The sequence below is a fragment of the Bipolaris maydis genome, assembly GCF_028858645.1.
Source record: "Bipolaris maydis strain C4 unplaced genomic scaffold PSV08scaffold_2, whole genome shotgun sequence".
In the NCBI taxonomy this organism is placed as follows: domain Eukaryota; kingdom Fungi; phylum Ascomycota; class Dothideomycetes; order Pleosporales; family Pleosporaceae; genus Bipolaris; species Bipolaris maydis.
Genome location: NW_027093858.1, coordinates 3,510,934 through 3,533,708, shown reverse-complemented (window position 1 = coordinate 3,533,708; position 22,775 = coordinate 3,510,934). Strand labels below are relative to the sequence as shown.

The 22,775-nt window shown below is 51.0% G+C and overlaps 10 protein-coding genes across 10 annotated transcripts; 6 read left to right on the top strand and 4 right to left on the bottom strand.

Moving 5' to 3' along the window:
- Positions 1-858: 858 nt before the first annotated feature.
- PSV08DRAFT_217069 (uncharacterized protein) lies at positions 859-2,596 on the top strand (the record flags this gene model as incomplete). The annotated part of the gene is made up of 2 exons (XM_014224894.1): positions 859-883; positions 1,092-2,596. 2 exons carry the CDS (start codon positions 859-861, stop codon positions 2,342-2,344), a joined length of 1,278 nt encoding a protein of 425 aa, XP_014080369.1. The 3' UTR covers positions 2,345-2,596.
- Positions 2,523-3,559, top strand: PSV08DRAFT_27437 (uncharacterized protein). The gene is made up of 3 exons (XM_014224893.2): positions 2,523-2,798; positions 2,855-3,327; positions 3,387-3,559. The coding sequence occupies exons 1-3, from the start codon at positions 2,664-2,666 to the stop codon at positions 3,466-3,468; spliced, it is 690 nt and encodes a 229-aa protein (XP_014080368.2). The 5' UTR covers positions 2,523-2,663; the 3' UTR covers positions 3,469-3,559.
- PSV08DRAFT_217063 (phosphotyrosine protein phosphatase I superfamily) lies at positions 3,412-4,362 on the bottom strand. Its single transcript, XM_014224892.2, has 2 exons — positions 4,203-4,362; positions 3,412-4,147 (listed from the first exon to the last, which is right to left on the bottom strand). Exons 1-2 carry the CDS (start codon positions 4,261-4,263, stop codon positions 3,651-3,653), a joined length of 558 nt encoding a protein of 185 aa, XP_014080367.1. The 5' UTR covers positions 4,264-4,362; the 3' UTR covers positions 3,412-3,650.
- A 1,185-nt stretch (positions 4,363-5,547) lies between these two features.
- On the top strand, positions 5,548-9,117 carry PSV08DRAFT_399423 (glycosyltransferase). Its single transcript, XM_014224890.1, has 4 exons — positions 5,548-5,698; positions 5,842-6,041; positions 6,142-8,694; positions 8,751-9,117. Exons 1-4 carry the CDS (start codon positions 5,680-5,682, stop codon positions 8,763-8,765), a joined length of 2,787 nt encoding a protein of 928 aa, XP_014080365.1. The 5' UTR covers positions 5,548-5,679; the 3' UTR covers positions 8,766-9,117.
- A 282-nt stretch (positions 9,118-9,399) lies between these two features.
- Positions 9,400-10,959, top strand: PSV08DRAFT_171508 (uncharacterized protein; the record flags this gene model as incomplete). The annotated part of the gene is made up of 5 exons (XM_066091857.1): positions 9,400-9,545; positions 9,597-10,230; positions 10,289-10,519; positions 10,571-10,774; positions 10,822-10,959. The coding sequence occupies 5 exons, from the start codon at positions 9,400-9,402 to the stop codon at positions 10,957-10,959; spliced, it is 1,353 nt and encodes a 450-aa protein (XP_065949882.1).
- Positions 10,960-11,359: 400 nt separating this feature from the next.
- Positions 11,360-13,181, bottom strand: PSV08DRAFT_399422 (major facilitator superfamily domain-containing protein; the record flags this gene model as incomplete). Its single annotated transcript, XM_014224889.1, has 2 exons — positions 11,360-12,645; positions 12,809-13,181. 2 exons carry the CDS (start codon positions 13,179-13,181, stop codon positions 11,360-11,362), a joined length of 1,659 nt encoding a protein of 552 aa, XP_014080364.1.
- Positions 13,182-13,880: 699 nt separating this feature from the next.
- On the bottom strand, positions 13,881-15,149 carry PSV08DRAFT_172206 (uncharacterized protein; the record flags this gene model as incomplete). The annotated part of the gene is made up of 1 exon (XM_014224888.1): positions 13,881-15,149. The coding sequence occupies one exon, from the start codon at positions 15,147-15,149 to the stop codon at positions 13,881-13,883; it is 1,269 nt and encodes a 422-aa protein (XP_014080363.1).
- A 477-nt stretch (positions 15,150-15,626) lies between these two features.
- On the top strand, positions 15,627-16,705 carry PSV08DRAFT_244344 (uncharacterized protein; the record flags this gene model as incomplete). Its single annotated transcript, XM_014224887.1, has 2 exons — positions 15,627-15,829; positions 15,889-16,705. 2 exons carry the CDS (start codon positions 15,627-15,629, stop codon positions 16,703-16,705), a joined length of 1,020 nt encoding a protein of 339 aa, XP_014080362.1.
- Positions 16,706-16,883: 178 nt separating this feature from the next.
- Positions 16,884-19,823, bottom strand: PSV08DRAFT_196323 (Spc98 family-domain-containing protein). The gene is made up of 2 exons (XM_014224886.1): positions 19,605-19,823; positions 16,884-19,535 (listed from the first exon to the last, which is right to left on the bottom strand). Exons 1-2 carry the CDS (start codon positions 19,810-19,812, stop codon positions 17,014-17,016), a joined length of 2,730 nt encoding a protein of 909 aa, XP_014080361.1. The 5' UTR covers positions 19,813-19,823; the 3' UTR covers positions 16,884-17,013.
- A 553-nt stretch (positions 19,824-20,376) lies between these two features.
- On the top strand, positions 20,377-21,716 carry PSV08DRAFT_170530 (uncharacterized protein; the record flags this gene model as incomplete). Its single annotated transcript, XM_014224885.1, has 3 exons — positions 20,377-20,498; positions 20,548-20,782; positions 20,895-21,716. 3 exons carry the CDS (start codon positions 20,377-20,379, stop codon positions 21,714-21,716), a joined length of 1,179 nt encoding a protein of 392 aa, XP_014080360.1.
- Positions 21,717-22,775: the final 1,059 nt, after the last annotated feature.

The window sequence follows — 22,775 nt, the reverse complement described above, 5'->3', positions numbered from 1 at the left end:
ATGCAACCATTCACGGCAAATATTCAGACTAAAGCATACTTCATGTCGCGATGAATTGATCCAAGAAAAAGATTTGGGCGAGGCCATCTTTGTTAAAATAGTTGCAGTATATCAACAGAGTCACGGGATACTGAGCCAATGGAACTATCTTTTAGGCGCCCCACAAGTTCAACACTATCAATTACTATTCAGCTTTCCTGACTGCCTGAATAGGAGTAGCTACTCTACCTTCTTGAGCTCGATTACTCATGACTCCACGATAGATCGAACAGATCCCCACAAAGTGGTATGACTTCAACGTGACATATGATATACAATGAGGAAATTCACTGTATCGGGAAAGTTCCACTTTTGGCTGACTATTAACCACCGGCTGGGACCAGGATTCCCTACCTCTGAGCTAGCCTTTCCTTGTAACAACTTGAAAGTTTTGCTGACGATCAATATAGAGTAACTAGAAAGCGCACCAAACTATTTCCTAGAGCTCACTTGTGAAGTGCATGTCTCAGGTATAAAAGACGACCTTGACTAACAGATACACTCATTTCCACGTCACAATAGGTACGAATATTGGCTTTACTACCAATGACAAAATTGAACCTGTTTACATACGTGTAAAAATGCCATGCAGTTCCCATCCCAATGCGTTTTTGCTAATTTTCTTAGGGCTGATTTCAGCCGCTTGGCGGTTCATCCCGCAATATACTCTATGCAGCGTGCTGACATTGCATGCGCAAAGACCCGAAATAGAAACCCTCAAATTGCTAGCATCGTATTGGAACCTGGTGCCCAGTCTATGATTGGCTGGTCATATTGGTAGAGCAAGTGCATGTATTCAGCTTGACCCGTAATGCTAATATGCCATTATTTCCTTGCGGGGAAGGTAGTAGATTTTGTCGAGTGACTTATAAACAGACGTTTGAGACGAGTAGTAGCGATGCTTTCTCGGTATCGAAGCAAGCAAACATGTCTTCCACGATGCTGCGGGTTTGCTGTATCATTGCTACATATCTACAAGTTCGGGGGCTGGCGCGTAAGATGAGAAAGTGTCAGATGTTGAGATTGCAGCCATGACTTATTCACACACACAGAGTCGATTCCAAGTCCTACGTCGAGCTCAAATGCATCTTCGAATACTGCCGTCGCTCCTGCTCCCACGCATCCACCCATACCGCCTGCAAACACTCCCGCTCTACCACCCGACTTCTCGGATATCCCAGCCAGTGTAATTAGTTGCTGGGATGCTCACGCCAGCTATAGCTCAGCCTCTTGGTTCCTCTACACCCAGCTTTTGAGCAGTGAAAACTATACCTGGAATGACTGGTCGACGACGTCTTATTCGTACTCTACATATCTCAATGACAGATTCGACTGCAAAACTACGGCGTTGCCGTCTCTAACCACACTGTGCGACGGATTCCCTCGTGCGTCTACAAGTTCGACAAAATGCCAGACGGTAACCGAGACATACACCTTCACGATTACGGGTGAGGCTACATACTATACGCCGCCATGGTCCACAGAACTTGACAAATTGCCCTCTCCAACCTGTACTGTCGCTAGTGACTACGGCGCATTGTGTACGAGGCTGAATGACGCATATAAATGGCGTACATCATTCCTGTCGCAGAACCCTTCCATTACAGGATCGATTGCAGGACCCGGATGCACAGTTCTCAACGATGGAACCGTGCCGTCACAGCCTCCATGCTATCTTGAAGGAGGAACGTGGGAAGCGTTCTACTGGCCTACTACTGCTATTCCCTCTGGACCGGCATTTTGCGACACCAATAGCACAAACACTACTACTACGTCTGGACAAGCTAGGACTGCCATAGTTTCTGGCGTAACCATGACGAGTCCAAGCGTATACTATCTGCTACGCAACGCAGTTCTCCAGACACTCACAGGCCGGGCCTCACTGATCGGCAACACCAACACGGCGACCAACACAGACGTCTTCGCGCCATCGACAACCGCCTCGCTCTTGACAGTGGCACAGCGCGAGTCCGACATAGTAACCATCTCACGTGTATGCGCGGGCTCGGGTCAACGTCGATACTGCACCTTCCACGGGTCTCCTGGCTTCTCCGTCGCAGACCTCGCTACCGTGCGCGCATCCGAGTACTGCGGATGGTGGGGCTGCGGCGCGAGCGAGACCATCTACCAGGCCGAATACACGCCTACGCTCGGAATCCCTGTGAGTGAAGTCGCAGCGCAGAATGGCGTTTTTGGGGCTTGTGCCTGGACAACGCCGGGGTTGAGGGTGCGGACTGCGGGCACGGCCGCGTATAATGGCGGCACGATGAAGATGGACAATTGGCACCCGATCACAGCGACATAGTGTGGAGAACGGGTGTAATGGTTTCTTTTGGACTATTGTACCCCTTGGAATGCACAGAGTCCAAGGGCGATTTGTGAGATGAGGTGCAAGAAAGAGGCGCTAAGTACGTAGTAGCAGATGATCTTGCCCGCTAGTACTAACTAGTAGTCCGCCAAAGCGATCGGACTTCCGAGATGCACTTCGTCATGGTTGTCTCATCCCCATCTTTTCGTGATTCGCAGACTTTCTCAAATCCGAGCTTTTTTTTTGCTGTTGTTGCCGTGCAAGAAAAAATAAACTTCAATCTCCAAGCTACCCAGCTTTGTCTGCATAACCCACAATGTGCCCAGTACTATACCAAATGCTCGCCAACACATTTGTGCGCTCATCGCGCCGTGTGGTGCCTGCATCGCGAACAACACTTCGGCTTCGAGGCACGCGGCCTGCTTCGACATTGGCCGAGAACCCGCACATTGTAATACTCTTAGCCCTATATCACATGGTCTCGACACTAACGCAAGAATGTTATAGTACGTACACAGAGATCCATTTGATCCAAGCAAACAATTGCTATCACTTCTCCCCACGGAACCACCAACACCTCAACTCGCAATCGGCACCTGCACGGCTCTGCCGCCCACACCGCGCAATTTTACCGAAAACCCCCAGTTTCTGCCGATACTGTACTCGGTGTTTGCGGCGCATGCGGCGCAGGATCCCTACGTTCAGTCGCAAGCAGCTGTTTACGCGTCGCCCGGTGGCTCCAATCTGTCGCAGCCGAATGATGGTGCAGGCGGGGCAAATCACCAGGGAGGTATGGGGGGAGGGGGACACGGAGGGTGGATACATGTGAGCGATTTGAGGAACCCGCCAGACTATGGGCGCATTGCTTGGCCCGAGGATATATTTGGAAGTGTAGAGGTGGATGCGCATGGGAGGCTGAATGGAGGTGATGGGGCGTGGCAGAACAGCGGGACATATCGCATTGTGACGAGGGAGGGAATGTGAGTACCAAGATGACGTGGGAATTTGGCCGAGCAATTGACGACTGACAATGGCGTAGATTGGGATTGACCGAGTTTATGCGAGGAAAGATGGTGGAGAAGCTGCTGGATCTCGAGAGACAGATTAAGCAAAATTCATGACGACGGCGCGAGCGGAGTATATACCCAGGAGGAAAACGAGGAACGCAACAAGTCGACATGATTTCGTGTAATGTAAAAATGCACTCTAGCCCATGGCCAGTCTATGGGTATCAAAACGAGGCTCTGCTCACAGACGAGTCCTCCAACCACCGTCGTTGGTGCTATGTCAACACCCCCCAATCTCAGCTCAACTCTCCCGCCTCGAGCTTTTCCAAGAATGCCTTTCCGAATCGCTGGGCCTGCTCGTAGGCAATGGTGAATCCATCGTCGCCGCCATAGTATGGATCGGCAATCTCCTCGCCCATCTCTCTGCCTCTGTACTTTCTCCTCTTGCCGCCAAACTCGCCAAACAGCATGACCTGGCCAATGCCGTCCTCGCCACCCCTCTTCTTGACTTCCCTCTGGCGCAAGCTCTCCAGGTCAGCCAGGTTCTCGTCGTCCATGGCGAAGATGTAGTCAAACTTGTCAAAGTCGGTGGCGGGCGAGAACTTGCGGGCCGAGTGGCGGTACGAGGTGATGTTGTTCTTGCGGAGGGTGGCCATTGTGCGCGAGTCTGGGTCGGAGCCGATGTGGTATGCGCCGGTGCCGCATGAGTCGATGTGGGAAATCAGTGGGTGTGGGGATTTTCCGGCCGGTCGTGTGAGGGACTGGAAGACGCCTTCTGCCATTGTGGAGCGGCCTGGACGTGGCCAAGTTAGTGGTGTGCAGCAAGCGAGGGATGGTGGTGTAGATACAGATGTTTCCAAGGCAGACGAAGAGGACGGCGACAGGCTGCGGGGAGGTCGATTCGCCCATTGTTTCGATGTGTGTGTGTGTGTGTGTGTGGAGGGGGCGTCGCGTCTATAGATGGTGTGATATGGTATGGTACACCAAAAAAAAAGTTGGCCAGTGTTTGGCTATGTCTGTGCCTGTGGAGAAGCGAGCGAAGATCTGGGGATGGTGGGACGGATTGGGTGCCAAGACGATGTACGGCATATGCACAGGCACAGACAGGGACCGGCCACGCGTGTTTCGGTCCCAGGGTTTGCAAGGCAACTTAGTCTCTACTACATACATGTGTACTTGGACGCATGCATCTACACGACTTGTAGGCACGCCAAGTCCTAGCCACGTGATTCTTGCGAAATCTGCCAAAATTCAAGTTCCAAAATACGACCAAAAACATACGACAGCGGGGATTCGCCAGTGGTCACCCACCTGACTACTAGTCCGCCGGTATCCAGCTTAAATATGAAAGATCGAACGGGTTTTCTTGCTGCCTGAGATCCTATGGCCGTATGTGCCAGAAAATAAAAATGATCGGGTCTAATAGTCGAGTGGTATGACTCGCCTCGCCAAGTGCGCCAAAAAGAGACGAGGATTTGGGGCTTGAGGGGCTTGCTACTCATGCGCAGCCACGGCTGGATAAGCACTTGGTGCGTTAGGCGTGCACCAGCATCCGCCTGCGGCTGTGGGTAGGTAGTGTGTCGACTGCAGCAGCAAGTGCAACTCATGCAACACAAGACGAAAGGAAGACATGGCACTGCAGGCAGGCAAATGCTGTCAAGACGCAGGCCCGCCATGTCTCATCCGTAGCAGTCGCGTCGTCTATTAACGGCAGTGCGTTGCATAAGCAGGGCGGTCACATGCATGGCGTCGTCACTGGGTGCGGCTGTGAAGGCTGAGGAGTGTGGCGGCCATGCCCACGCCCATTGCGCAGCGAATGGCGCGCAGTCGCAGTCGCAGTCGCAGTCGCAACTTGGACTTGCCTTGCCTTGCCCGCCTGCCCTGCTTGGCAGCTGCGTACATAGATACTTCAACGTGCACCCACCCGCCCGCATACTCGACCGGCTGAGAGACGTCGAGACTTCAAAGCAAAAAAACACATTCCATCATCGTTCCGTTCTTTGCCTGGGCCAGCCTCGTATCCGGCCTTGTGCCCTGCTCCTGCCCGCCGTTACATCATTACCCACTTGTGCCCGCTGGTTGCTGTGGTAAACAACTGCGGTGCACCCTGCAGCTTTTGTGACCCACCAAGCCCACCTGAAACACGATACATATTCCTGCCCTCTATCCCGCAACGCTTATACGACGAGCACAACAACGGCTGCGCCTCTGGATTTGCTGTCGCGCCATTCTTCTCATTAACGTTTTGGACTGTGGTTTCGGTTGCCGCATTGCCGCCAGATTGAACTACTAAGGTTGCGGCCGCACCACGGAAATCACGTCGGCATGTCATACAACAGACTAGGTGAGTGCACACGGAGCACCGCTTCCGTCCATACGCGCCCTCGCAAGCACCCTGTGACCACTCTCTGCCTACTGTCCTTTGTTTCCCTGCCTTCCTACCTCACCGACCAGCTACCATATCGCAACACTAACAGTGCTGTCCAGACCACCCGGGCGGCAACGACGACCCGTTCGAGATGGATCCACGACGAGGAAATGGGCGCACGCCCTCTCCCGGACAGCCGCTCCGAGGCTACCAACTCGAAGATCGATATACCTCCCCCTCGCCGTCGGGCGTCTTGGAGATTCCCATGGGACCCAACCCAGCAATTGCGTCCAGTGACCGCTTGCCCCTACAACCAAGTGTACGTCGGATGCACGGCATGAGACATTCTGAGAGCTGTTACGGCACTTTAATATGGTCGCAACATGCCCCCCAAAACACCGCAGGCTAACAAAATGCAGTATTCGGTAGAAAATATCCCATACGCTGGAGGTAACTATCACGACGACTACGACCCACGACCGCAGCGGCACGAAAACAACTACTCATTTGACCCCCAACAACACCACGATGCATACTACAACCAGCCTTACGACCCAACTCCTCATGACGAGAGCCCCGGTGCGGGATACGGCACCCAGCCTACACACTACTGGCAGGACGACGACATGAACAGACCTATGATGCAAACCGCCAACTCATATGGCCCAGATCCTCACGACCCGGAAGACATGGACCCAGAGAACCCGTTTCACGATGAGCCAGCACCGCCACCCAGCCAAGCACCGATTAAAAGATGGAAAACGGTCAAGGAAGTCCAGTTGTTCAAGGGTAACTTGGTTCTCGACTGCCCGATTCCGCCACGGCTGCTGAACCAAGTGCCGCATGCACAGCCCCCCGAGCGTGACGAGTTCACACACATGCGCTACTCCGCCGCCACATGCGATCCTGCAGACTTTGATGCAGAGCGCTTCACCCTTCGCCAGAAGCTGTTTGCCAAGCCGCGACACACGGAGCTGTTCATTGTCATTACCATGTACAACGAGGAAGACGAGCTGTTCGCGCGCACAATGAGCGGCGTAATCAAGAACATTGAGTACATGAACTCGCGAACCAACAGTAAAACGTGGGGCAAGGACGCGTGGAAAAAGATCGTCGTATGCGTCGTCAGCGATGGTCGTGCCAAGATCAATCCGCGAACCCGTGCCGTACTAGCTGGTCTCGGTGTATACCAGGACGGCATTGCCAAGCAGCAAGTTAACGGCAAGGATGTGACTGCCCATATCTACGAGTACACTACCCAGATGACACTGGACATCAAGAAGGGTGTCGTCAATGTCAAAAAGGGCAACACCCCTGTGCAGATGCTCTTCTGTCTCAAAGAAAAGAACCAGAAAAAGATCAACTCGCATCGCTGGTTCTTCCAGGCTTTCGGTGCCGTCCTCGATCCAAATGTCTGTGTGCTCATCGATGCGGGTACCAAACCTGGAAAGGATTCCGTGTACCAACTATGGAAGGCCTTTGATCTCGAGCCCATGTGCGCTGGTGCCTGTGGTGAGATCAAGGCCATGTTGGTGCATGGAAAGAAGCTTCTGAATCCGCTCGTGGCAACTCAGAACTTTGAGTACAAGATGAGCAATATTCTGGACAAGCCTTTGGAATCCGCCTTTGGTTTCATCAGTGTGCTTCCCGGTGCTTTCTCAGCCTACAGATATGTCGCTCTTCAGAACGACAAGGCTGGACAGGGTCCGTTGGAGAAGTATTTTGCTGGCGAGAAGATGCACGGCGCCAATGCTGGTATTTTCACTGCCAATATGTACTTGGCTGAAGATCGTATCCTCTGTTTCGAGTTGGTTTCCAAACGCAATTGCCACTGGATCTTGCAATACGTAAAGTCGGCTACCGGAGAAACTGATGTCCCTACCACCATGGCCGAGTTCATCAGTCAGCGTCGTCGCTGGCTTAACGGTTCCTTCTTCGCTGCCGTGTATGCCTTGGCCCACTCTTTCGACATCTTCCGCAGTGATCATTCTTTCTTGCGAAAAATGATGTTCCTCGTCGAGTTTGTCTACCAGACGATTAGCATGATCTTTGCTTGGTTCGCCCTCGGTAACTTCTTCCTCGTCTTCCGCATTCTCACGGCTTCCCTGCAGAACGAACTCGGCACTGCTGGCAAGGTTCTCTTCATTGTGTTTGAATGGCTCTATATTGCTGTCTTGATCACCTGTTTCATCCTGTCATTGGGTAATCGACCGCAGGGTTCCAACAAGTGGTACATGTCCATGGTCTACTTTTGGTGTATCATCATGGCATACCTCATATTTGCATCCATCTTCATCAGTGTCCGTTCCGTCCAGGGCCAGATCGCTGCCAACGGCGGCTTCAACTTTGCGGATTTGTTCAGGGATAGGATTTTTGCCACGTTGATCATCTCGCTACTGTCGACGTATGTCATGTGGTTCCTCGTCTCCATCATCTTCTTGGATCCATGGCACATGTTCACTTCCTTCTTCCAATATCTTCTCATGACCCCGACGTACATCAATATTCTCAACGTCTACGCTTTCTGCAACACGCACGACATCACCTGGGGTACAAAGGGAGATGATAAACCAGAAAAGCTGCCTTCGGTCGTCACAAAAGCCGACGGTAAAGCCGACATTCAAGCACCCACCGACGATGCTGATCTCAACACACAATATGAGGAAGAACTGAAAGTGTTTAGCACTAAGTGGGTCGAGGAGAAGAAGGTCCCTTCAGCGAGTGAGAAGCAGGAAGATTATTACAAGGGTTTCCGATCCGGTGTCGTCTTGTTCTGGATGTTTTGCAACTTGGGTCTGACAGCCTTGGTTCTGCAGTCGGGCGGCCTGGAGCTCACCGTCAGCACTCCGGATGAGGCACAGAAGAAAAGGAACGATGCTGCTACCATTTACCTGGCTGTTGTTCTGTACAGTGTTGCAGGCCTGTCGGCTTTCAGGTTCATTGGTGCAATGTGGTTCTTGGTTGTCCGAGCAGTAAGTGGAAACATGCAAGATACTATACGTTGGGCCTACGCTAACATTACCATCAGTTCCGCGGTGTCTAGATTTGGCCATGTTTGGTTATTTGTTCCATGGGGGAACCCAAATCAGGGTGTGTCCGCCTACGCATCTTGTGGGAGTTTTTCAGGTTTGTGTGACTTCAAGGAGCATGTTGTCGCATTACGAAATAGGCATTTTTGTCTTGCGTTGGAGTTTTATGACATGATACCAGCTTCTTTTTTCTTTTAGGACAAGGAGACACGTCACGACTTGTTTTCAGGTGGCATGTGTCCTGATGAGTTGATTTCATTTAGTATGTATCCAACAACGTAAAACATCTTGAACCTCTTCTTTAGTGACTGCAGCATTGTCTGCGTCTCTCGGGTTCACCTACAGTAGACTCATAAATCCCTCTCACCTGTGATATACTCTCTGTTGCAAGGCATGCCGCCTTACTCACCCTCACCTTCAGTTTGACCTGCAGGTTTGAGCACGGACCCCAGGCGTGTAAATAAAGTAGAAGCGACCAGTGCGACTACCTCATCTCCACGGCAAACTTTTCAATCTGTGCCAATCGTCTGCTTCAAGTTTTGTACTTGTACTGCAAAACCTCTTCTACTATACTACACGCCAACAACACCGTAGCCTCACTGCAGCAAGCATCACTCACTATGAGCTGGGATGCCTCAGGTAAGTGGCATGGCACGCAAATGCCGCGAGCTCACACTAATTTTCTGTACAGGCGGTGCTCCTCGCTGGGACCCTCCTCTAACTGATGGTGATGACTGGGGTGGTGGCAGCAACAACGCTGGTGCTGATGCTGGTGGCGACGATAGCTGCCGGATGTGAGTGAGACCCAGAACCATCACTTTGGCTATACTGACACACGTAAACAGTTGCAAGCAGTCAGGCCACTATGCCCGTGACTGTCCATCAAAGCCTGAGGGCGGCAGCGGCCTTACTGGGGAGTGCTTCAACTGTGGTCAAGTTGGCCACAACAAGGCTGACTGTACAAACGAGCGCGTCCAGCGCCCCTTTGATGGTGTGTGCAAGCTCTGTGACCAACCAGGTCACCGTGCGATCGATTGCAAGTCCCGTCGCTCTGTCAACTGGTCTGGTGTTCCTGAGATGGGTGCTGAAGCTGCATGGGTTGCCCTCATCGATGCCGCCAAAGAAAAAGACTTCGACGTGTTCCGTGTCTGTCTGAAGGCGTACGCTCGTGCCACCATGGACCAGTTCAGTCTTCCAGCTGTTGAGGAAGCTCTGCGTGAAGATGGTCTCGGCATCTATCTGATTGCTAAAAAGGAGGAGATACCTATCAACATGACCATTGTTGACCTCATTGGCAACCCCGACCGCGAGTACGTCTTGACTTTCCAGCTCTCTCCAAAGCCTCGTCGCCCCAAATTGGCCCAAGGCTGGCCTGAAAGCCCTGCTCAGAACATGGAGCGTCTTGCATCTTGTGGCGATGTCCAAGACCGTGGTGTACCACTGTGTGGCAACTGCGGTGAGCTTGGTCACATTCGCAAGGTCAGTATATTGAGTCAGGCCTCCTGATTTGAAGAATTTCAGACTAACATACAAGCAGTACTGCAAACAAGAGCAAGTTGAACGCGATACGCACCAGCCCGAGATCCAGTGCGTGAACTGCAAGGAAATCGGTCATCGAGCCCGCGACTGTACCAAAGAGCGCTTCAATCCGTTTGCCTGCAAGAACTGCAAGCAGGAAGGCCATAATGCTAAGGAATGTCCCGAGCCTCGTTCAGCCGAGGGCGTCGAGTGTCGCAAGTGCAACGAGATGGGCCACTTTTCCAAGGATGTCAGTGCACACATAGATACTGGTTACTCAATACATACTGACAGCTCATAGTGTCCTAACGTCGCCGCCCGTACCTGTCGCAACTGTGGATCGACCGAGCACATGGCTAAGGAGTGTTATCAACCTCGCAATCCCGACACCGTTGTCTGTCGCAATTGTGAGCAGATGGGCCATTTCTCTCGTGATTGTCCCGAACCCAAAGACTGGTCCAAGCACAAGTGCAGCAACTGCGGCGAGCTGGGACATGGACCCAAGGTAAGCATTCCTCATATTTTGGAAGGAGTTCATGCTAACCTGAATAGCGTTGCAAGGCTCCGATTGCTGATACCAACGACGATACCGGTGGTGATGCGGGTGGTGGCTGGGGTGGAGATACGGGTGACTCTGCTGCTGCTACCGGTGAAGCTTCTTGGAATGACGCTGGTAATGGAGGTTGGTAGACTTATGCCACGGCATCGTCTACTTCAGGAGGACCGTTTTTGTCGAATTCATCCGAGTAGGCAATGGATACAGATGGTTCAGGTGGACATGAACGATATGTCTTGTGTTTTGCACGGACACTTGTGGCGATAATACGAGGAGATAGGCACGGCCATGAATGCATAATGGTGAGGCGTTCATGATAGCTTCAGGTTAGATGGAACTCTTCTATGACTATTTTGCTCATTCCATGTACATGAAGCGTAGTGACATTGATATCCAGTAAACTCTCCATTGACTGCACTCTTGCCATGTCCAAACCAAAAGCAGTTTCCCAATTCTGATGGAATATGAGACACTTGAAACGTATTCATTATCTTCCCTGACGACTTCATAATTCAGTACTACTCTCATTTTTCGCTAATTCTTCTTACTCCTCGCTCGCCAAATGGGATTTAAATAATAAACCGGAATACCGAGCAAGAAGATGGCGCTGTAAATACCTGCCAATACACCAAACGCCCACTTGTACCCATGTTTTGCAACCATGGGCGTGAGGCCATACGTAAGACCAAAAGAAACAATATTCTTTGTCCCCACAACAACAACCAGTGCAGGCCCTGGGTGCTGTGCCCCAGCTTCAGACGCAAACGTCGTGGACACGATGAGCACTGCGGTAAACGTGTATTGGAACAGTGTCCACGCCATGTATGGGCCCCACCAAGTTGCGTCGCCTCCAGCAGTGCAGCCGTAGAGAACCAGCATTGCGGCACCAATGATAGCCGGTGGGATGAGAACAATGAGGTGGTGTTCCGGCTTGTGAATGCCCTTGTTTCGTCGCGCAGCATAGAGAACGAACTTGTCGCCGATGAATGTGCAATACATCATTCCCAGCACGGCGCCAATGACGCCGCCAACGTTGATAAGCCCAATGTTCTTCACATCCCACCCGTAGTTCTCGTGCAACACGGTGTTGTACGTCAGTGACATGCCGACCGCGCAGCCAAGCGCAACCGACGAACTCAAGATGGCAAAGAGGATACCCGGCGAATACAAACTCTGGAGCATATGCAAATACGTCAAGACCACGATCCTAACCGGCTGTTTCTGAACCGGCGACCAAGGCCTGAGCTTCTGCAGATACGTCTTCCGCGGTACATGCGCCTGGTTCGGCTCGGCACTCTGTTCTCGCACGCGCAAGCCCTTATCGGCCATGCGCGCGAGGTGCTCCTGCGCCTCCTCATCCGGCACAATCCTCGTGACGCCAAACTCATCAGTCCAAACCAGCAGTCCATCCAGACTGGCGGGCGACCGCGTAAACTGTGTTTCGAAGGCGAGCAAAAACGCAAGCACCAGTCCAAACGCGATGGTGATGACGAAAACCCAGTAGTACCACCGCCATCCCATGGCTTCGTTCAGATACGTGCTGGCGAGATTGATGCACGAGCTAAGTGCGTTCTGGACCGTCCAGTAGAGCCCGAAGATGCGCCCGCGTTCGTGCAGAAAGGTGATTTCGGTGAGCATCAGGGGGAGAAGCGATTCCGAGGCGCCTGTAGCGAGGCCCTGCACGATGCGCGAGGCGAGATGGCCGTTGTAGCTGTTTTGCACGGCGGCGGCGATGGTCGCTGCGAGGAGGATGACCATGGAGACAAGGAACACTGGGCGACGGCCGTATGCTAGTGCTAGAGGGAGGATAATGTAGTTTCCTATTTTATTTTTTTTATTAATTTCCATCAGTCATTTCACCCATGTTCAGTTCAAAGCCCCTCCACTCTTCCATAAAAAAAAGATCAAATCAACTGTTTCTTTCTTTGCTTTCTTTTATGGGGTTATAAAGTTTTTGGGCGAGAAGAAGAACAAGGAACTTACCGAGTCCGATACAAAGTGTAGGAAGAGTGATTAAAAAGACAATCTCATCAGCTGTATATCCCTGGGGCGTGTACATTTGGAAAAAGACATTCAGGATTGCACCTAGGCCGCTGGCAATGGAGAGACCCATGATGGAGAACCAGCAGCAACAAAATATGAGGCCGTATTTTTCCCAGCGAGAAAAGTTGAGCGGATCGTTGGGATTGGATGATGGAATGGGGATTTTACGAATTTGGCCATCTTCGCGGACGAGGAAGGCGTTGCCTTTGACGTGTGAGTGGGTATGGTCTTGGGGGGGTTGAATATCTTCTATGTAGTTGATTTCGACATCGCCTTTGTCATCCAGCCATGCGTGTGGGTTTGGTTCAGCCATCTTTCACGGATGTCTTCTTTACCCGGGAAGAAGAAGAAAAAGAAAAATCGAAATGATTGAACTCAATGGAGGTGGAGAGCCGGGGGGAGCTCTATGAAGAGGAGGTTGTGCAGGCATTATGATAAATCTAACAAGCGCCATCTTGCAGCTGAATAGAGGCTGAAGTCCCCCCCGGGGAGTATGGGTTCACGACTTGCGTACTTTCTCCACATTCCGCTGCAAGTGGCAGAGGGCTAGACCTATCTATGGTGTGTAACGGGCCAGTACGGGACTGTGAAAGGGACGAGCTCCTTTTACTATAAAGATCGGAGTACAGGTGCCCGAGTCGTGTATAACCCTCCTCCGCATTTCAGTGCCGAGGATGCGGGGTAAAGTTTGATTGACCAATGGAGTTCAGTTTGTTTGAACTACCACAAGGAGAACTTATGTGAGGGATATGGTTAGTGTTAAAAGCTCGAGCAAAGTTCACATGCATGTTACTAGCAGCGCTCACCTCCCAACACGCTAGCCCGCCCACATCGGAAGTTGACAATCGGATCATGTGGTCCGCACGGAACATGCGGGCACAGTAACCAGCAACAAAAGTCCCCTTCGGAGGGAAATGTGGGCAAAAACAGAACAGATGGTCTTTGTAAATTCCACTACTACGTTAACCCCAGAAAAGGCTCAACACCACCCCCTCATTCATTACGTCAGCTCCTACGCACTCAACCTAACAGCCCTCTGCCTCTGCCACTCCACCGCGCCCCTATACTGACAATTATAATCCATAAACTCATCCGGCCGCATCTTAATCTCATTGCTGCCCTTCTCCGTCGCCGGCTTCGCCGAGTCACGACTGAACTTCTGGATCAAACTCGCTCGCTCGTATCGCGCTTCAAATACCTGGTTCAGGCGTGCTGTTACCTCTTCTGGCTTGACCGGTGGTCCTCCTCCTTGCAGAGTATTTATATACGCACCAAGGGCCTCTGCATCTTCAATCGCCTGGCTCGCGCCTTGGCCCTGCGTGGGTAGCATGGCGTGTGCTGCGTCGCCGATGAGGATGACGCGGCCGCGGACCCAAGTATCCAGCGGGTCGATGTCGCGGAGTTGCCAGAGGCCGATGCGGTCGGGGAGTTTGAGCATGTCTTTGGTCCAGTCTGGGAAGTCTTTGAATGTCTCGAGCATCTTCTGGCGGTCGCCTTCTGTCACCCATGACTGGGCTTTGTCCGGGTCTTCGTTCATTTTGTCGTCAGGGACGAGAGCGACGACGCTGAAGATTTCGCCGTTGCGGGCGGGGCCCATGATGAGGCGGCAGTCATGGGCCATGAACATTGATGTGTAGGGCTCGGATGGGTTGATGTGTGCTGCGAATTCTGGTGCTTTTTGCCGGACTTCTTCTGAAGTCATCATGAGTCGATAGCATGATGCGCCTGTAGGCTTTGGCTTGATCTCTTTTCCTGCTACTAGCGGTCGCAAAACGCTATGTATGCCGTCGGCGCCAATGATGATGTCTGCCTGAATGGTTTCTCCGTCTTCTAGTTTGATGATTCCCGCCTCGCAATCGCAGTCGACAACACGGGAAGAGGTCTGAACTACAGGAACTGGTCCACTTCTCGCAGGGTCTTTGACAACCTTTGTCAATTGTGCATGCAGGTCTTGTCGATGCCACATAATCCGGTCGGCTCCATATTTCTTTTGTACGAGCAGTGGAATTTCGTTGACCATTTTGCCATCCGAATTAAAGATACGGAATCCACTATCCACCATGCCATTTGAAGCTTCCAGCAGGTCGCTCACACCCCAAGTTTCCTTTATGATGCGCGTCGCATTTGGCTGGAGAGATATTGTTGCGCCAATCTCTGACGACAGACGTGATTGTTCAAGAATAGTGATCTCGCGGTTCGGGCCTCGTAAGGCAATGGCAGATGCTAGTCCTGCGATGCCACTGCCAACAATGACAATCCGAAGATGTATTTGTGAAGCCATGATGAGATAAAATAATAGCAAAGACAGAAACAGGTAGACAAAGAATGGTTAAGAGAGGATTAACATGATGAAATTGAAACTGGCGTTCCGAGAAATCACACGTACGCCCACCTCCACATTACGAGCGTCGACGTATACATACACATTCCATCGAGAAGCCAAGGGTTTGCTACTTCCAGGATTAGCAAGGACAGAGTAGAGTTGCATGATCAGCATGCGGTTAAGAAGAGGCGGGGTGGACTTCGGAACGATTGACGTCAAAAGCTACCATCCACCGGAATATGTGGGGGTGAGGCCGTGGGCATGGCATGTGGGCCTCATCATGCACAGTCAACACGAGATGGTTGCAACTGAAAGATAAAAGCCATAACACTGACAAAAACCAAACACCAATTCCAAAAAAATCAGAACTTACCGCTTCGGGAAAAGGATCAAAGCCCCATTCGTAGATTGTATCTCATCTCAACTCAACTCATCATGATCACGACCACGACCAAGACACCAACCCTCACCTTGAGCGGCGTTCAAAATGTTGCCATGAAGATGGATGGCACAGATGCCAAATTTGGAGACTGGCGCGATGACCTCGCACGAGACGGCTATGCTGTCATTAAAGGAGCTATTCCTCAAGAAAGGGCATTAAAATACGCAGACAAAATGTTCTCATGGCTAGAGGGCTTGTAAGTTGGTCTAAAAACCGCATTCTTTACTCGTCCATCTACTAACGAGACTGCGCTAGTAACCTCGGATTCGACCGCAATGACCTATCGACAGCGCACAAGGACAAGCTACCGCTCATCAACGAAAAGGGCATGTGTATTCACTACGCCGTCACACATGAAGACTTTGCTTGGGAGGTCCGCGGCGAGCCGGGCGTTATCAGTGCCTTTGAGAAGGTATACAACGACAAAGACCTCATCGTCTCCTTTGACGCAATCAACTTTACTTTTCCCGGCCGCTCAGATATTGCCCCCAATAAGCCGTGGCCACACCAAGACCAGAACCCAGAGAAAGCTGGATTTCGCTGTCTACAGGGTCTTGTCAACTTGCTTCCCAACGGTCCAGACGATGGCGGTCTTATCGTCTGTCCAGGCGGCCACTTGCTCTCTGAGGAGTTCCATGCCGCCATGAAAGACGAACCACGTATCCCAGCGTGGACACCCGAATGGTTCGGCTTTACTGAAAACGGCATGAAGTGGCTGGCAGACAAAGGTCTCACATGGACCAAGGTCTGCGCGGACCCAGGCGATCTACTTGTTTGGGATAGCCGCACGCCGCATTACAATCTGGCCTCGAAGACTCATCAGCCGAGGTTTGCGATATACACGTGCTATATGCCCGTGGCGGATGCTTCACAGGAGGATTTGATTCGCAAGAAGGATGCCTATGAGAGGTGGGTTGGTACAACTCATTGGCCGAATGCGATGCATACTGGTTCCAATGTCGCTACGAGGGATGGGGTGGAAGATCCATACAACCGCTTCGAGCCGGTCAATAAGCCGGTCATGAATGAGCGGACATTCAAGTTGACTGGCATTCCCTATATCAAAACTTAGCGCGGGGAATGCGTGATGAACATTTTTCTTAGATGTGTTTTGTTTTCTTCAAGTGGATGTAACGTATCGCCTATAGGATGTCATAAGCATCACGAATGCTGAAAATGATTTGTCAACTTAGTTTGAAGGCATGCAAAATAATATACCCCCCCCCCCCCCCCCTTTTTTTTTTGAATTTGTATCCGACGAAGTGAAGTGTGGCAAAGGAGATAGAAACGTTGAATTGGAGAAATGTCAGACGTAGTAACTTCCTAGCAAAGCACTTGGGGTGTCAATGTCGTGCTAAACGCCACAAATTACACCAACACTCATGCTGCAGAAGTGTCAACTTTGGACGTCTCTTTGTCCTTGTCGCGTTTCTGAGACCCTTTCCTTCGTCTTCGCTCAACCTTGTATACATCGTTGAAATTAATATTGACAGCCAACATTTTGAGCTCGCCATCAGGGGAGTGCACCAGGTCGCCAAGGAGAAGGTTGATCCTGGCTTTGAAGTCCTCAGCCAGATGACTTAAGCGCTTTTGAAGTGCTGGTAGTACGTCATCTTCGACAGACCCAGTCATACCCATTTTCAGCAAGGGTGGAGGGAAAGGCGAGTCAGCATCCTGGTTTGTAGAAGCTGCGCGTGATCGCGCAAAAGGATCTGGAGTCGAGCTGCCGTGATTGTCCTTTTCAGAGAGACCCCACCTGCCAGCTGCGGTTCGCGTCTCAATCTTGGCAGCATGTTCTTGTCTTCGAGTAAATTCTGCAACTGAGCACGAGTATAGACCATCTACCGCGTCTTTGTATGCTAACATGGTCTTTAGTAGCTCGTGCAGTTGCGCGGTGAAATCTGTAGTAGTGCTTCCAAGGAGACCTTTCCTGGTAATGTTGTCGAGGTACCTTGCGTGGGCTTCGATCATATCATCGAGTGTGCTTTCTGGTTTATTGAGCGCTCTTTGCAAATCGATCCATGAAGACTCAATAACCTCGAAAAGAATGTAGTGCTGAAGCTGGTTGACAAAATGTACCATCTCGGCCATGGCGCAGCGCGCTTTCTTCCAGTCAGACCCCATCTTGTCTGATACGGTACCCAAGACGCCGCGAGCACCGGTCATGCAGCGGCGCCATGTGGAACCAAGAGCAAACTCGACACGCTTTACCCTCCATAGAAAGTTGAAGACTTTAAGATATTGCTTGGAGCCAAATGGAGTCACAATGACGTCTACAGGAGCATCAATCTTGTACTCGAGGGTGAATACGTCCCATCCGATCTCGCCATGCGACAGCTCTAACATGCGAGAATCGAGTCGGCGAAGAACGTCCGACGTGTCGAATTGGGCGTTGGAGTTTCTGACAGCGTGCTCGAGCTGAGCGGTGAGCGTGTGTCGGTACTGAGTGTTGGCAGGTCTATCGAGATTTGACGAGAGCGATTCCATAAGTACGGCAATGAAGTCACCAGCGCCAAGCAACATGTACTTTTTCAGTGCTTGCAGATGGTCAAATAGCTTGAACTTGTTCGCCATGAGGTCAATAAGACGGGCCATAGTGGTCTTGTAGGCGTCACCGATGGATCGCTCCAGATTTGCGGTATCGCCATATTGCAGCTCCTTGGAAGCCTTTTTAGAGTAAGTGTCAACCCATGCTGCATCTCCACAGCCATAGCGAATAAAGTTGAGTGTCTTGCCGATGAGGAACACCTTTTTTGCAAAGTCCTCAGTGACAATGGTAGGAACCATCTTATCGTTGAGTCTGTATTTGTCTTCCCATACACTTGTGGCGCCGCCCTTGCCCTCGTGGCCATTTGCTTCGAGAATCTCGTCTTCGCTTTGCTCAGAAACGAAGAATTCCGCGAATGGATCAGCCAGCTCGCCATCGTAGACCCACTGCCTCAGCATGTCGTAGAACGGGCGGGTGACGTCGGAAAGAAGACGCTCAGCAAAGTTCATGACGTAGGGGTCGCCGTGGTTGAGAGAGAAGGAATGGATGAGTGCAATCAACTCGCCGCCTTTCTTCTTCTTTGATTCTTCCACCATCAGACTCATGAGTCGCAGGCCCATTGTCGGCTCTCTGATCCATATGACGCACCGCTTGAGAGTGACACCGGCCTTGCTGGCGCCCTGGTGCGCTGAGCCTTCACCGAGCTGTGCCAAAGCCCTTTTGATCTGGCCTTCGAGCGTAGCAACCAGGCCGAGGTATGCCCTCAGCTCCTTAGCCAAGGCGGCGCGGAAACTCTGCTCTATCAGGCCGCCTTGGCTCTCATCTACAAACTCGGCAAGGCCTTTGTACAAGATGGCGGGCTCGGCGAGGGTATGCAGAAGGCTGATAATGGGCACAGGGAGGGTCGGTGGAAGTTTGAGGGCTGTCGAAGAAGGAAACGTCAGGTTGGCAGACGAGTAGCCCTGCAACGTGAAAGGCAGCTCACGTAATAGGGTCGGTTCTGAGGGGCCCAATTCTGGCTTTTCTGTGGCATTTGTTGTTTTTGCCTGCTGCTCTTTGGTCGTGTCTTGGGAGCGCCTTTCGCGTCGCTTCTCTGGCTTTTCGGCAATAGTTGGTGGACGTGAAGGCGCTTTAGGTGAGCCAGCATTGACAGGTAGCTGGGCAAGGCCAGGCTTCGCAAAGGCGTCTTGGAATGCCGGGGCAGAGGCGCGCTTGGAAGGCGTAGTGGGCTCTCGGGGAAAGCTGCGCAGGTCCTGGGCTACAGGTGCATTTGGAACTGGTTCGCCATTATCTGAGAGTTTGTATAGGAAGTAGAGCATTCGCCATTTCTGGTCCAGTACTGTCTGTGTCTCGAGGCGCGAGAGCAGATTGTGCAGACGGGCGCTCTTGTGCTGATCGTTTCGTGGGCCCGAAACTGTTCCATGTTAGTAACGTGTATTCTTTTTCCATATATAACCACATAACATGCAGCATTATCACTCACCCTTGCGGTCCATCAGGCTAGCGATGTGGTGGACATCTGGGACCAGGGCGGGATCTCCTGCCGACGTGAGTTCGTCAATGGCAAACTCAAACGCGTCTTCGAAGCGCTGGTTGGCGGCCTCTTCGTCATCATTGGGATCCTCGGGTACTATGCGCACCAGCAATTCGTTCAACGCGTGTTCGACGCGCTCACGGTGGAGTTTGGCCATGGTGGCGCGTTGTCTGGTTGTGGTGTCGACACTCACCAAACACCATCGCGGCGGGGCAGCGCCCGTGCACCGCTCCTTAACATCGTCATTGCTCTTCTCCCCCATGTCCCTACATTCACACACACCTCCCATGTAGCACCGCGCTGAAGCCGCCATTTTCATGCTGTCTATGAGTTTCACGTATTGCTCTGGGAACTTCACCTGCTGCAACCACTATGGAGTACCTTTACCACACATTGACACTCATTGGTGTATTTATCACATTTCCAGCGTCTTTCAACATGTAGCTATGATGAGTCCAGATAGCCAGCTTACAGAAAATTCCGGTGGGAAGCCTAATATAAACCTGTTCCTGCGGCAAATCTCACAGTATCAGTGGGGTTTGCATCTCTCTCACCTTTGTTACCCTGGCCCAGCAACCACCTTGTGCCTTTTTTTCTCCGGGTGAAGGACAATGTCAGATACAAACCATCGATACTGCATATATAAATCTCATCTAGGCCTGTATTTTCCTTCTCTTCTCTTCCAACATCCACCAAAGGTCGCTCAATTCGCCAAGACACCATGTCTACGCCCTATACTACACCTCCCACTTCTTCGGAGAGGCACGCGAGCATCGGCGAGACCTCTAATCCGATTCTGATTTCGTCACCTGGTCCTGAGCTAAAACCGTTTAAGCCGCACCAGTGAGTGTCTGATTGTTCCTCAATGCTCAGTGACTAACACTGCTTCCAGGATGCTCATGCAGACTCCCGTCGAGATTGAGTGTGGTCCAGATCTCTCTACCAAGCTTACTATACATGAAGAGCTCCTATGTTGCCATAGCAAACTTCTCGAAGAGCGCTTCATTCAGGCCAAGGTTCTGAGAAAGCAGTTTGAACAGAGTGATCACCTTCGTGACCAGATCGCACCACATGTCTTCCCAGAGGTCACTGCAGAGCAGTTTGCAGCTGGTGATCACGACGAAAAGGTAAGCTTACTGAGATAACGTGGAAAGAACGGACTATGTTATCATTACCATTACAGAAAAAGTCCGTTCGATCCGGCATCAGTATGAAGACACCATATTAACATACCTGTAGGCACTGCCTCTGATCATCCGCGCGTACGAGAGGTTCCCTATGACTGGCTATGGACCGGCTATCAAGAAAGTGATCGACGAGGCAACACAAGTACAGGTGGAGTTGAAGCGTGTCAAAGCACGCATGTTACACGACGCCATTCGAGAAAACAATACGAAAGTACGTCTAACATACATCGATGCCTTTGGTTTGCACGCAATTACAGAGAAACTGTTCGCTGCAATCCACCGTATCAACAAGAGGGAGATTGCTAGAGCCAAAGATGATGTTGTGCGAGCTGCAGCTCAGAAACGTATCCTTATACCTGGATCAGAGCCAGACACTGTTCAAACGGCAATGGATTGGATCTATCAAGGAAAACTGAACTGCGAAGACCCGCAACAGCTCTACAACACACTACAGCTCGCCACACAATTGGGTATCAAAGCACTGAGTGAGTTCTGTCACTCCAAGCTGTACAATGCCGTCACCGACTGTATTCAAGACGCTATGGCCAACGACACATCGCTCAAAACCTTGTTGGGATACGGACCTGGTCCAGGTGATCGCGTCATGGAAGTAGTATTCAAGCACGCGTTCAAGGATCATGACGTACCAAAGCGGTTTCGGGAGATTGTCGTGGAAACTCTGGCTACCAACCTCGATGCAGAGCTGTGGGCTGAAATCAAGGACATGGTCAGCCATAAGGTGGCCTTACAGATCATTGAGGCACTGCTGGAATATCACCAGCAAGTTTCAGAAGGGCTGGTTGACCATGCTGATGTTAAGCATGAGGATGAAGGAGCTCGTACTATGTCCCCGATGCCTGCCGCCGATAAATGATCATGTATCTGGGGTTGCAGGTGAAGGGGAATTCACTTGGAAATGGTTACCGAACCAAGCACAACTGACGCTTTTTAGCACCTCAACTCAAGGTCTTCACACACATTTCTCGTTAATCTCTTGGTTTTTTTTTTATCACAAATTGGCTGCTTTTATTGCTTCTTGTTTTCTTTTCCCCACGTAGGAGTCACTCAAACTTGATCACGTTCACATAGTTTGTCAATCTTCCCTCTACAAATCAATGAGTTATAATATGGTTTAACAATTTATCGCATTACACTTCATGATCCCCACCACTGTGTTGCATGCAGTCGGGATTGACGACTTTGTATGCTTTCCATGCTAGAGCATTTCAGCTTGGCCTCAACTTCATGTCCAGGTCAATCATCGATGATTTTTTTAATTTGACAGTTTCATCAACAGAAGTGATTACTTAAAGCGGTTCAGCAACACTATATTGGGGTCAGAGAAAGTAAGACCGATTCGATGGTATCTTTGTAGGGACTTACCTGGAGAATTTCGGGACGATTCAAGTCCCACATAAGAAACTATTTCTCCTCTTCTCCAGCTTGGGGTGCAACAGCGAGCCGAATACTGGTGTGCTGTCCAGGGGGGGTTACGGTTCGGGATGCAGTAACGGCTCGTGGTGGGGTTTGAGTTTCGGTTTGTTGTGGAGCACTCAATGCGAGTGAAGCAAATGCAAGCGACAGAGCAAAAGAGAGCTTCATGTTGGCTGTAGAAGATAAAGATTCTCAGAAATGTAGTAGTTGGTTCCTGTATTGTTCAGAGATTATGAAAGATGTGTGAGCCCAGAAGGAAGTGCCTACTACATGATTTATATATGTATTTCATAGATCAATGACTAATGTGAACATTATTCTAAAGAATTCGCGCGAAACTCCATCCGCTGGTCTAACGGCTCAATCCGTATTGTGTGCATACGTATATTCAAATTTTTTGCCCTACCTAAAGCCTCGATGGGTCATGCCGACGGATCAACCCATATTGTGTATACAAGGGAGAGCTCGTTGGATTAGAGTGCGGTTGAAACATAGACTA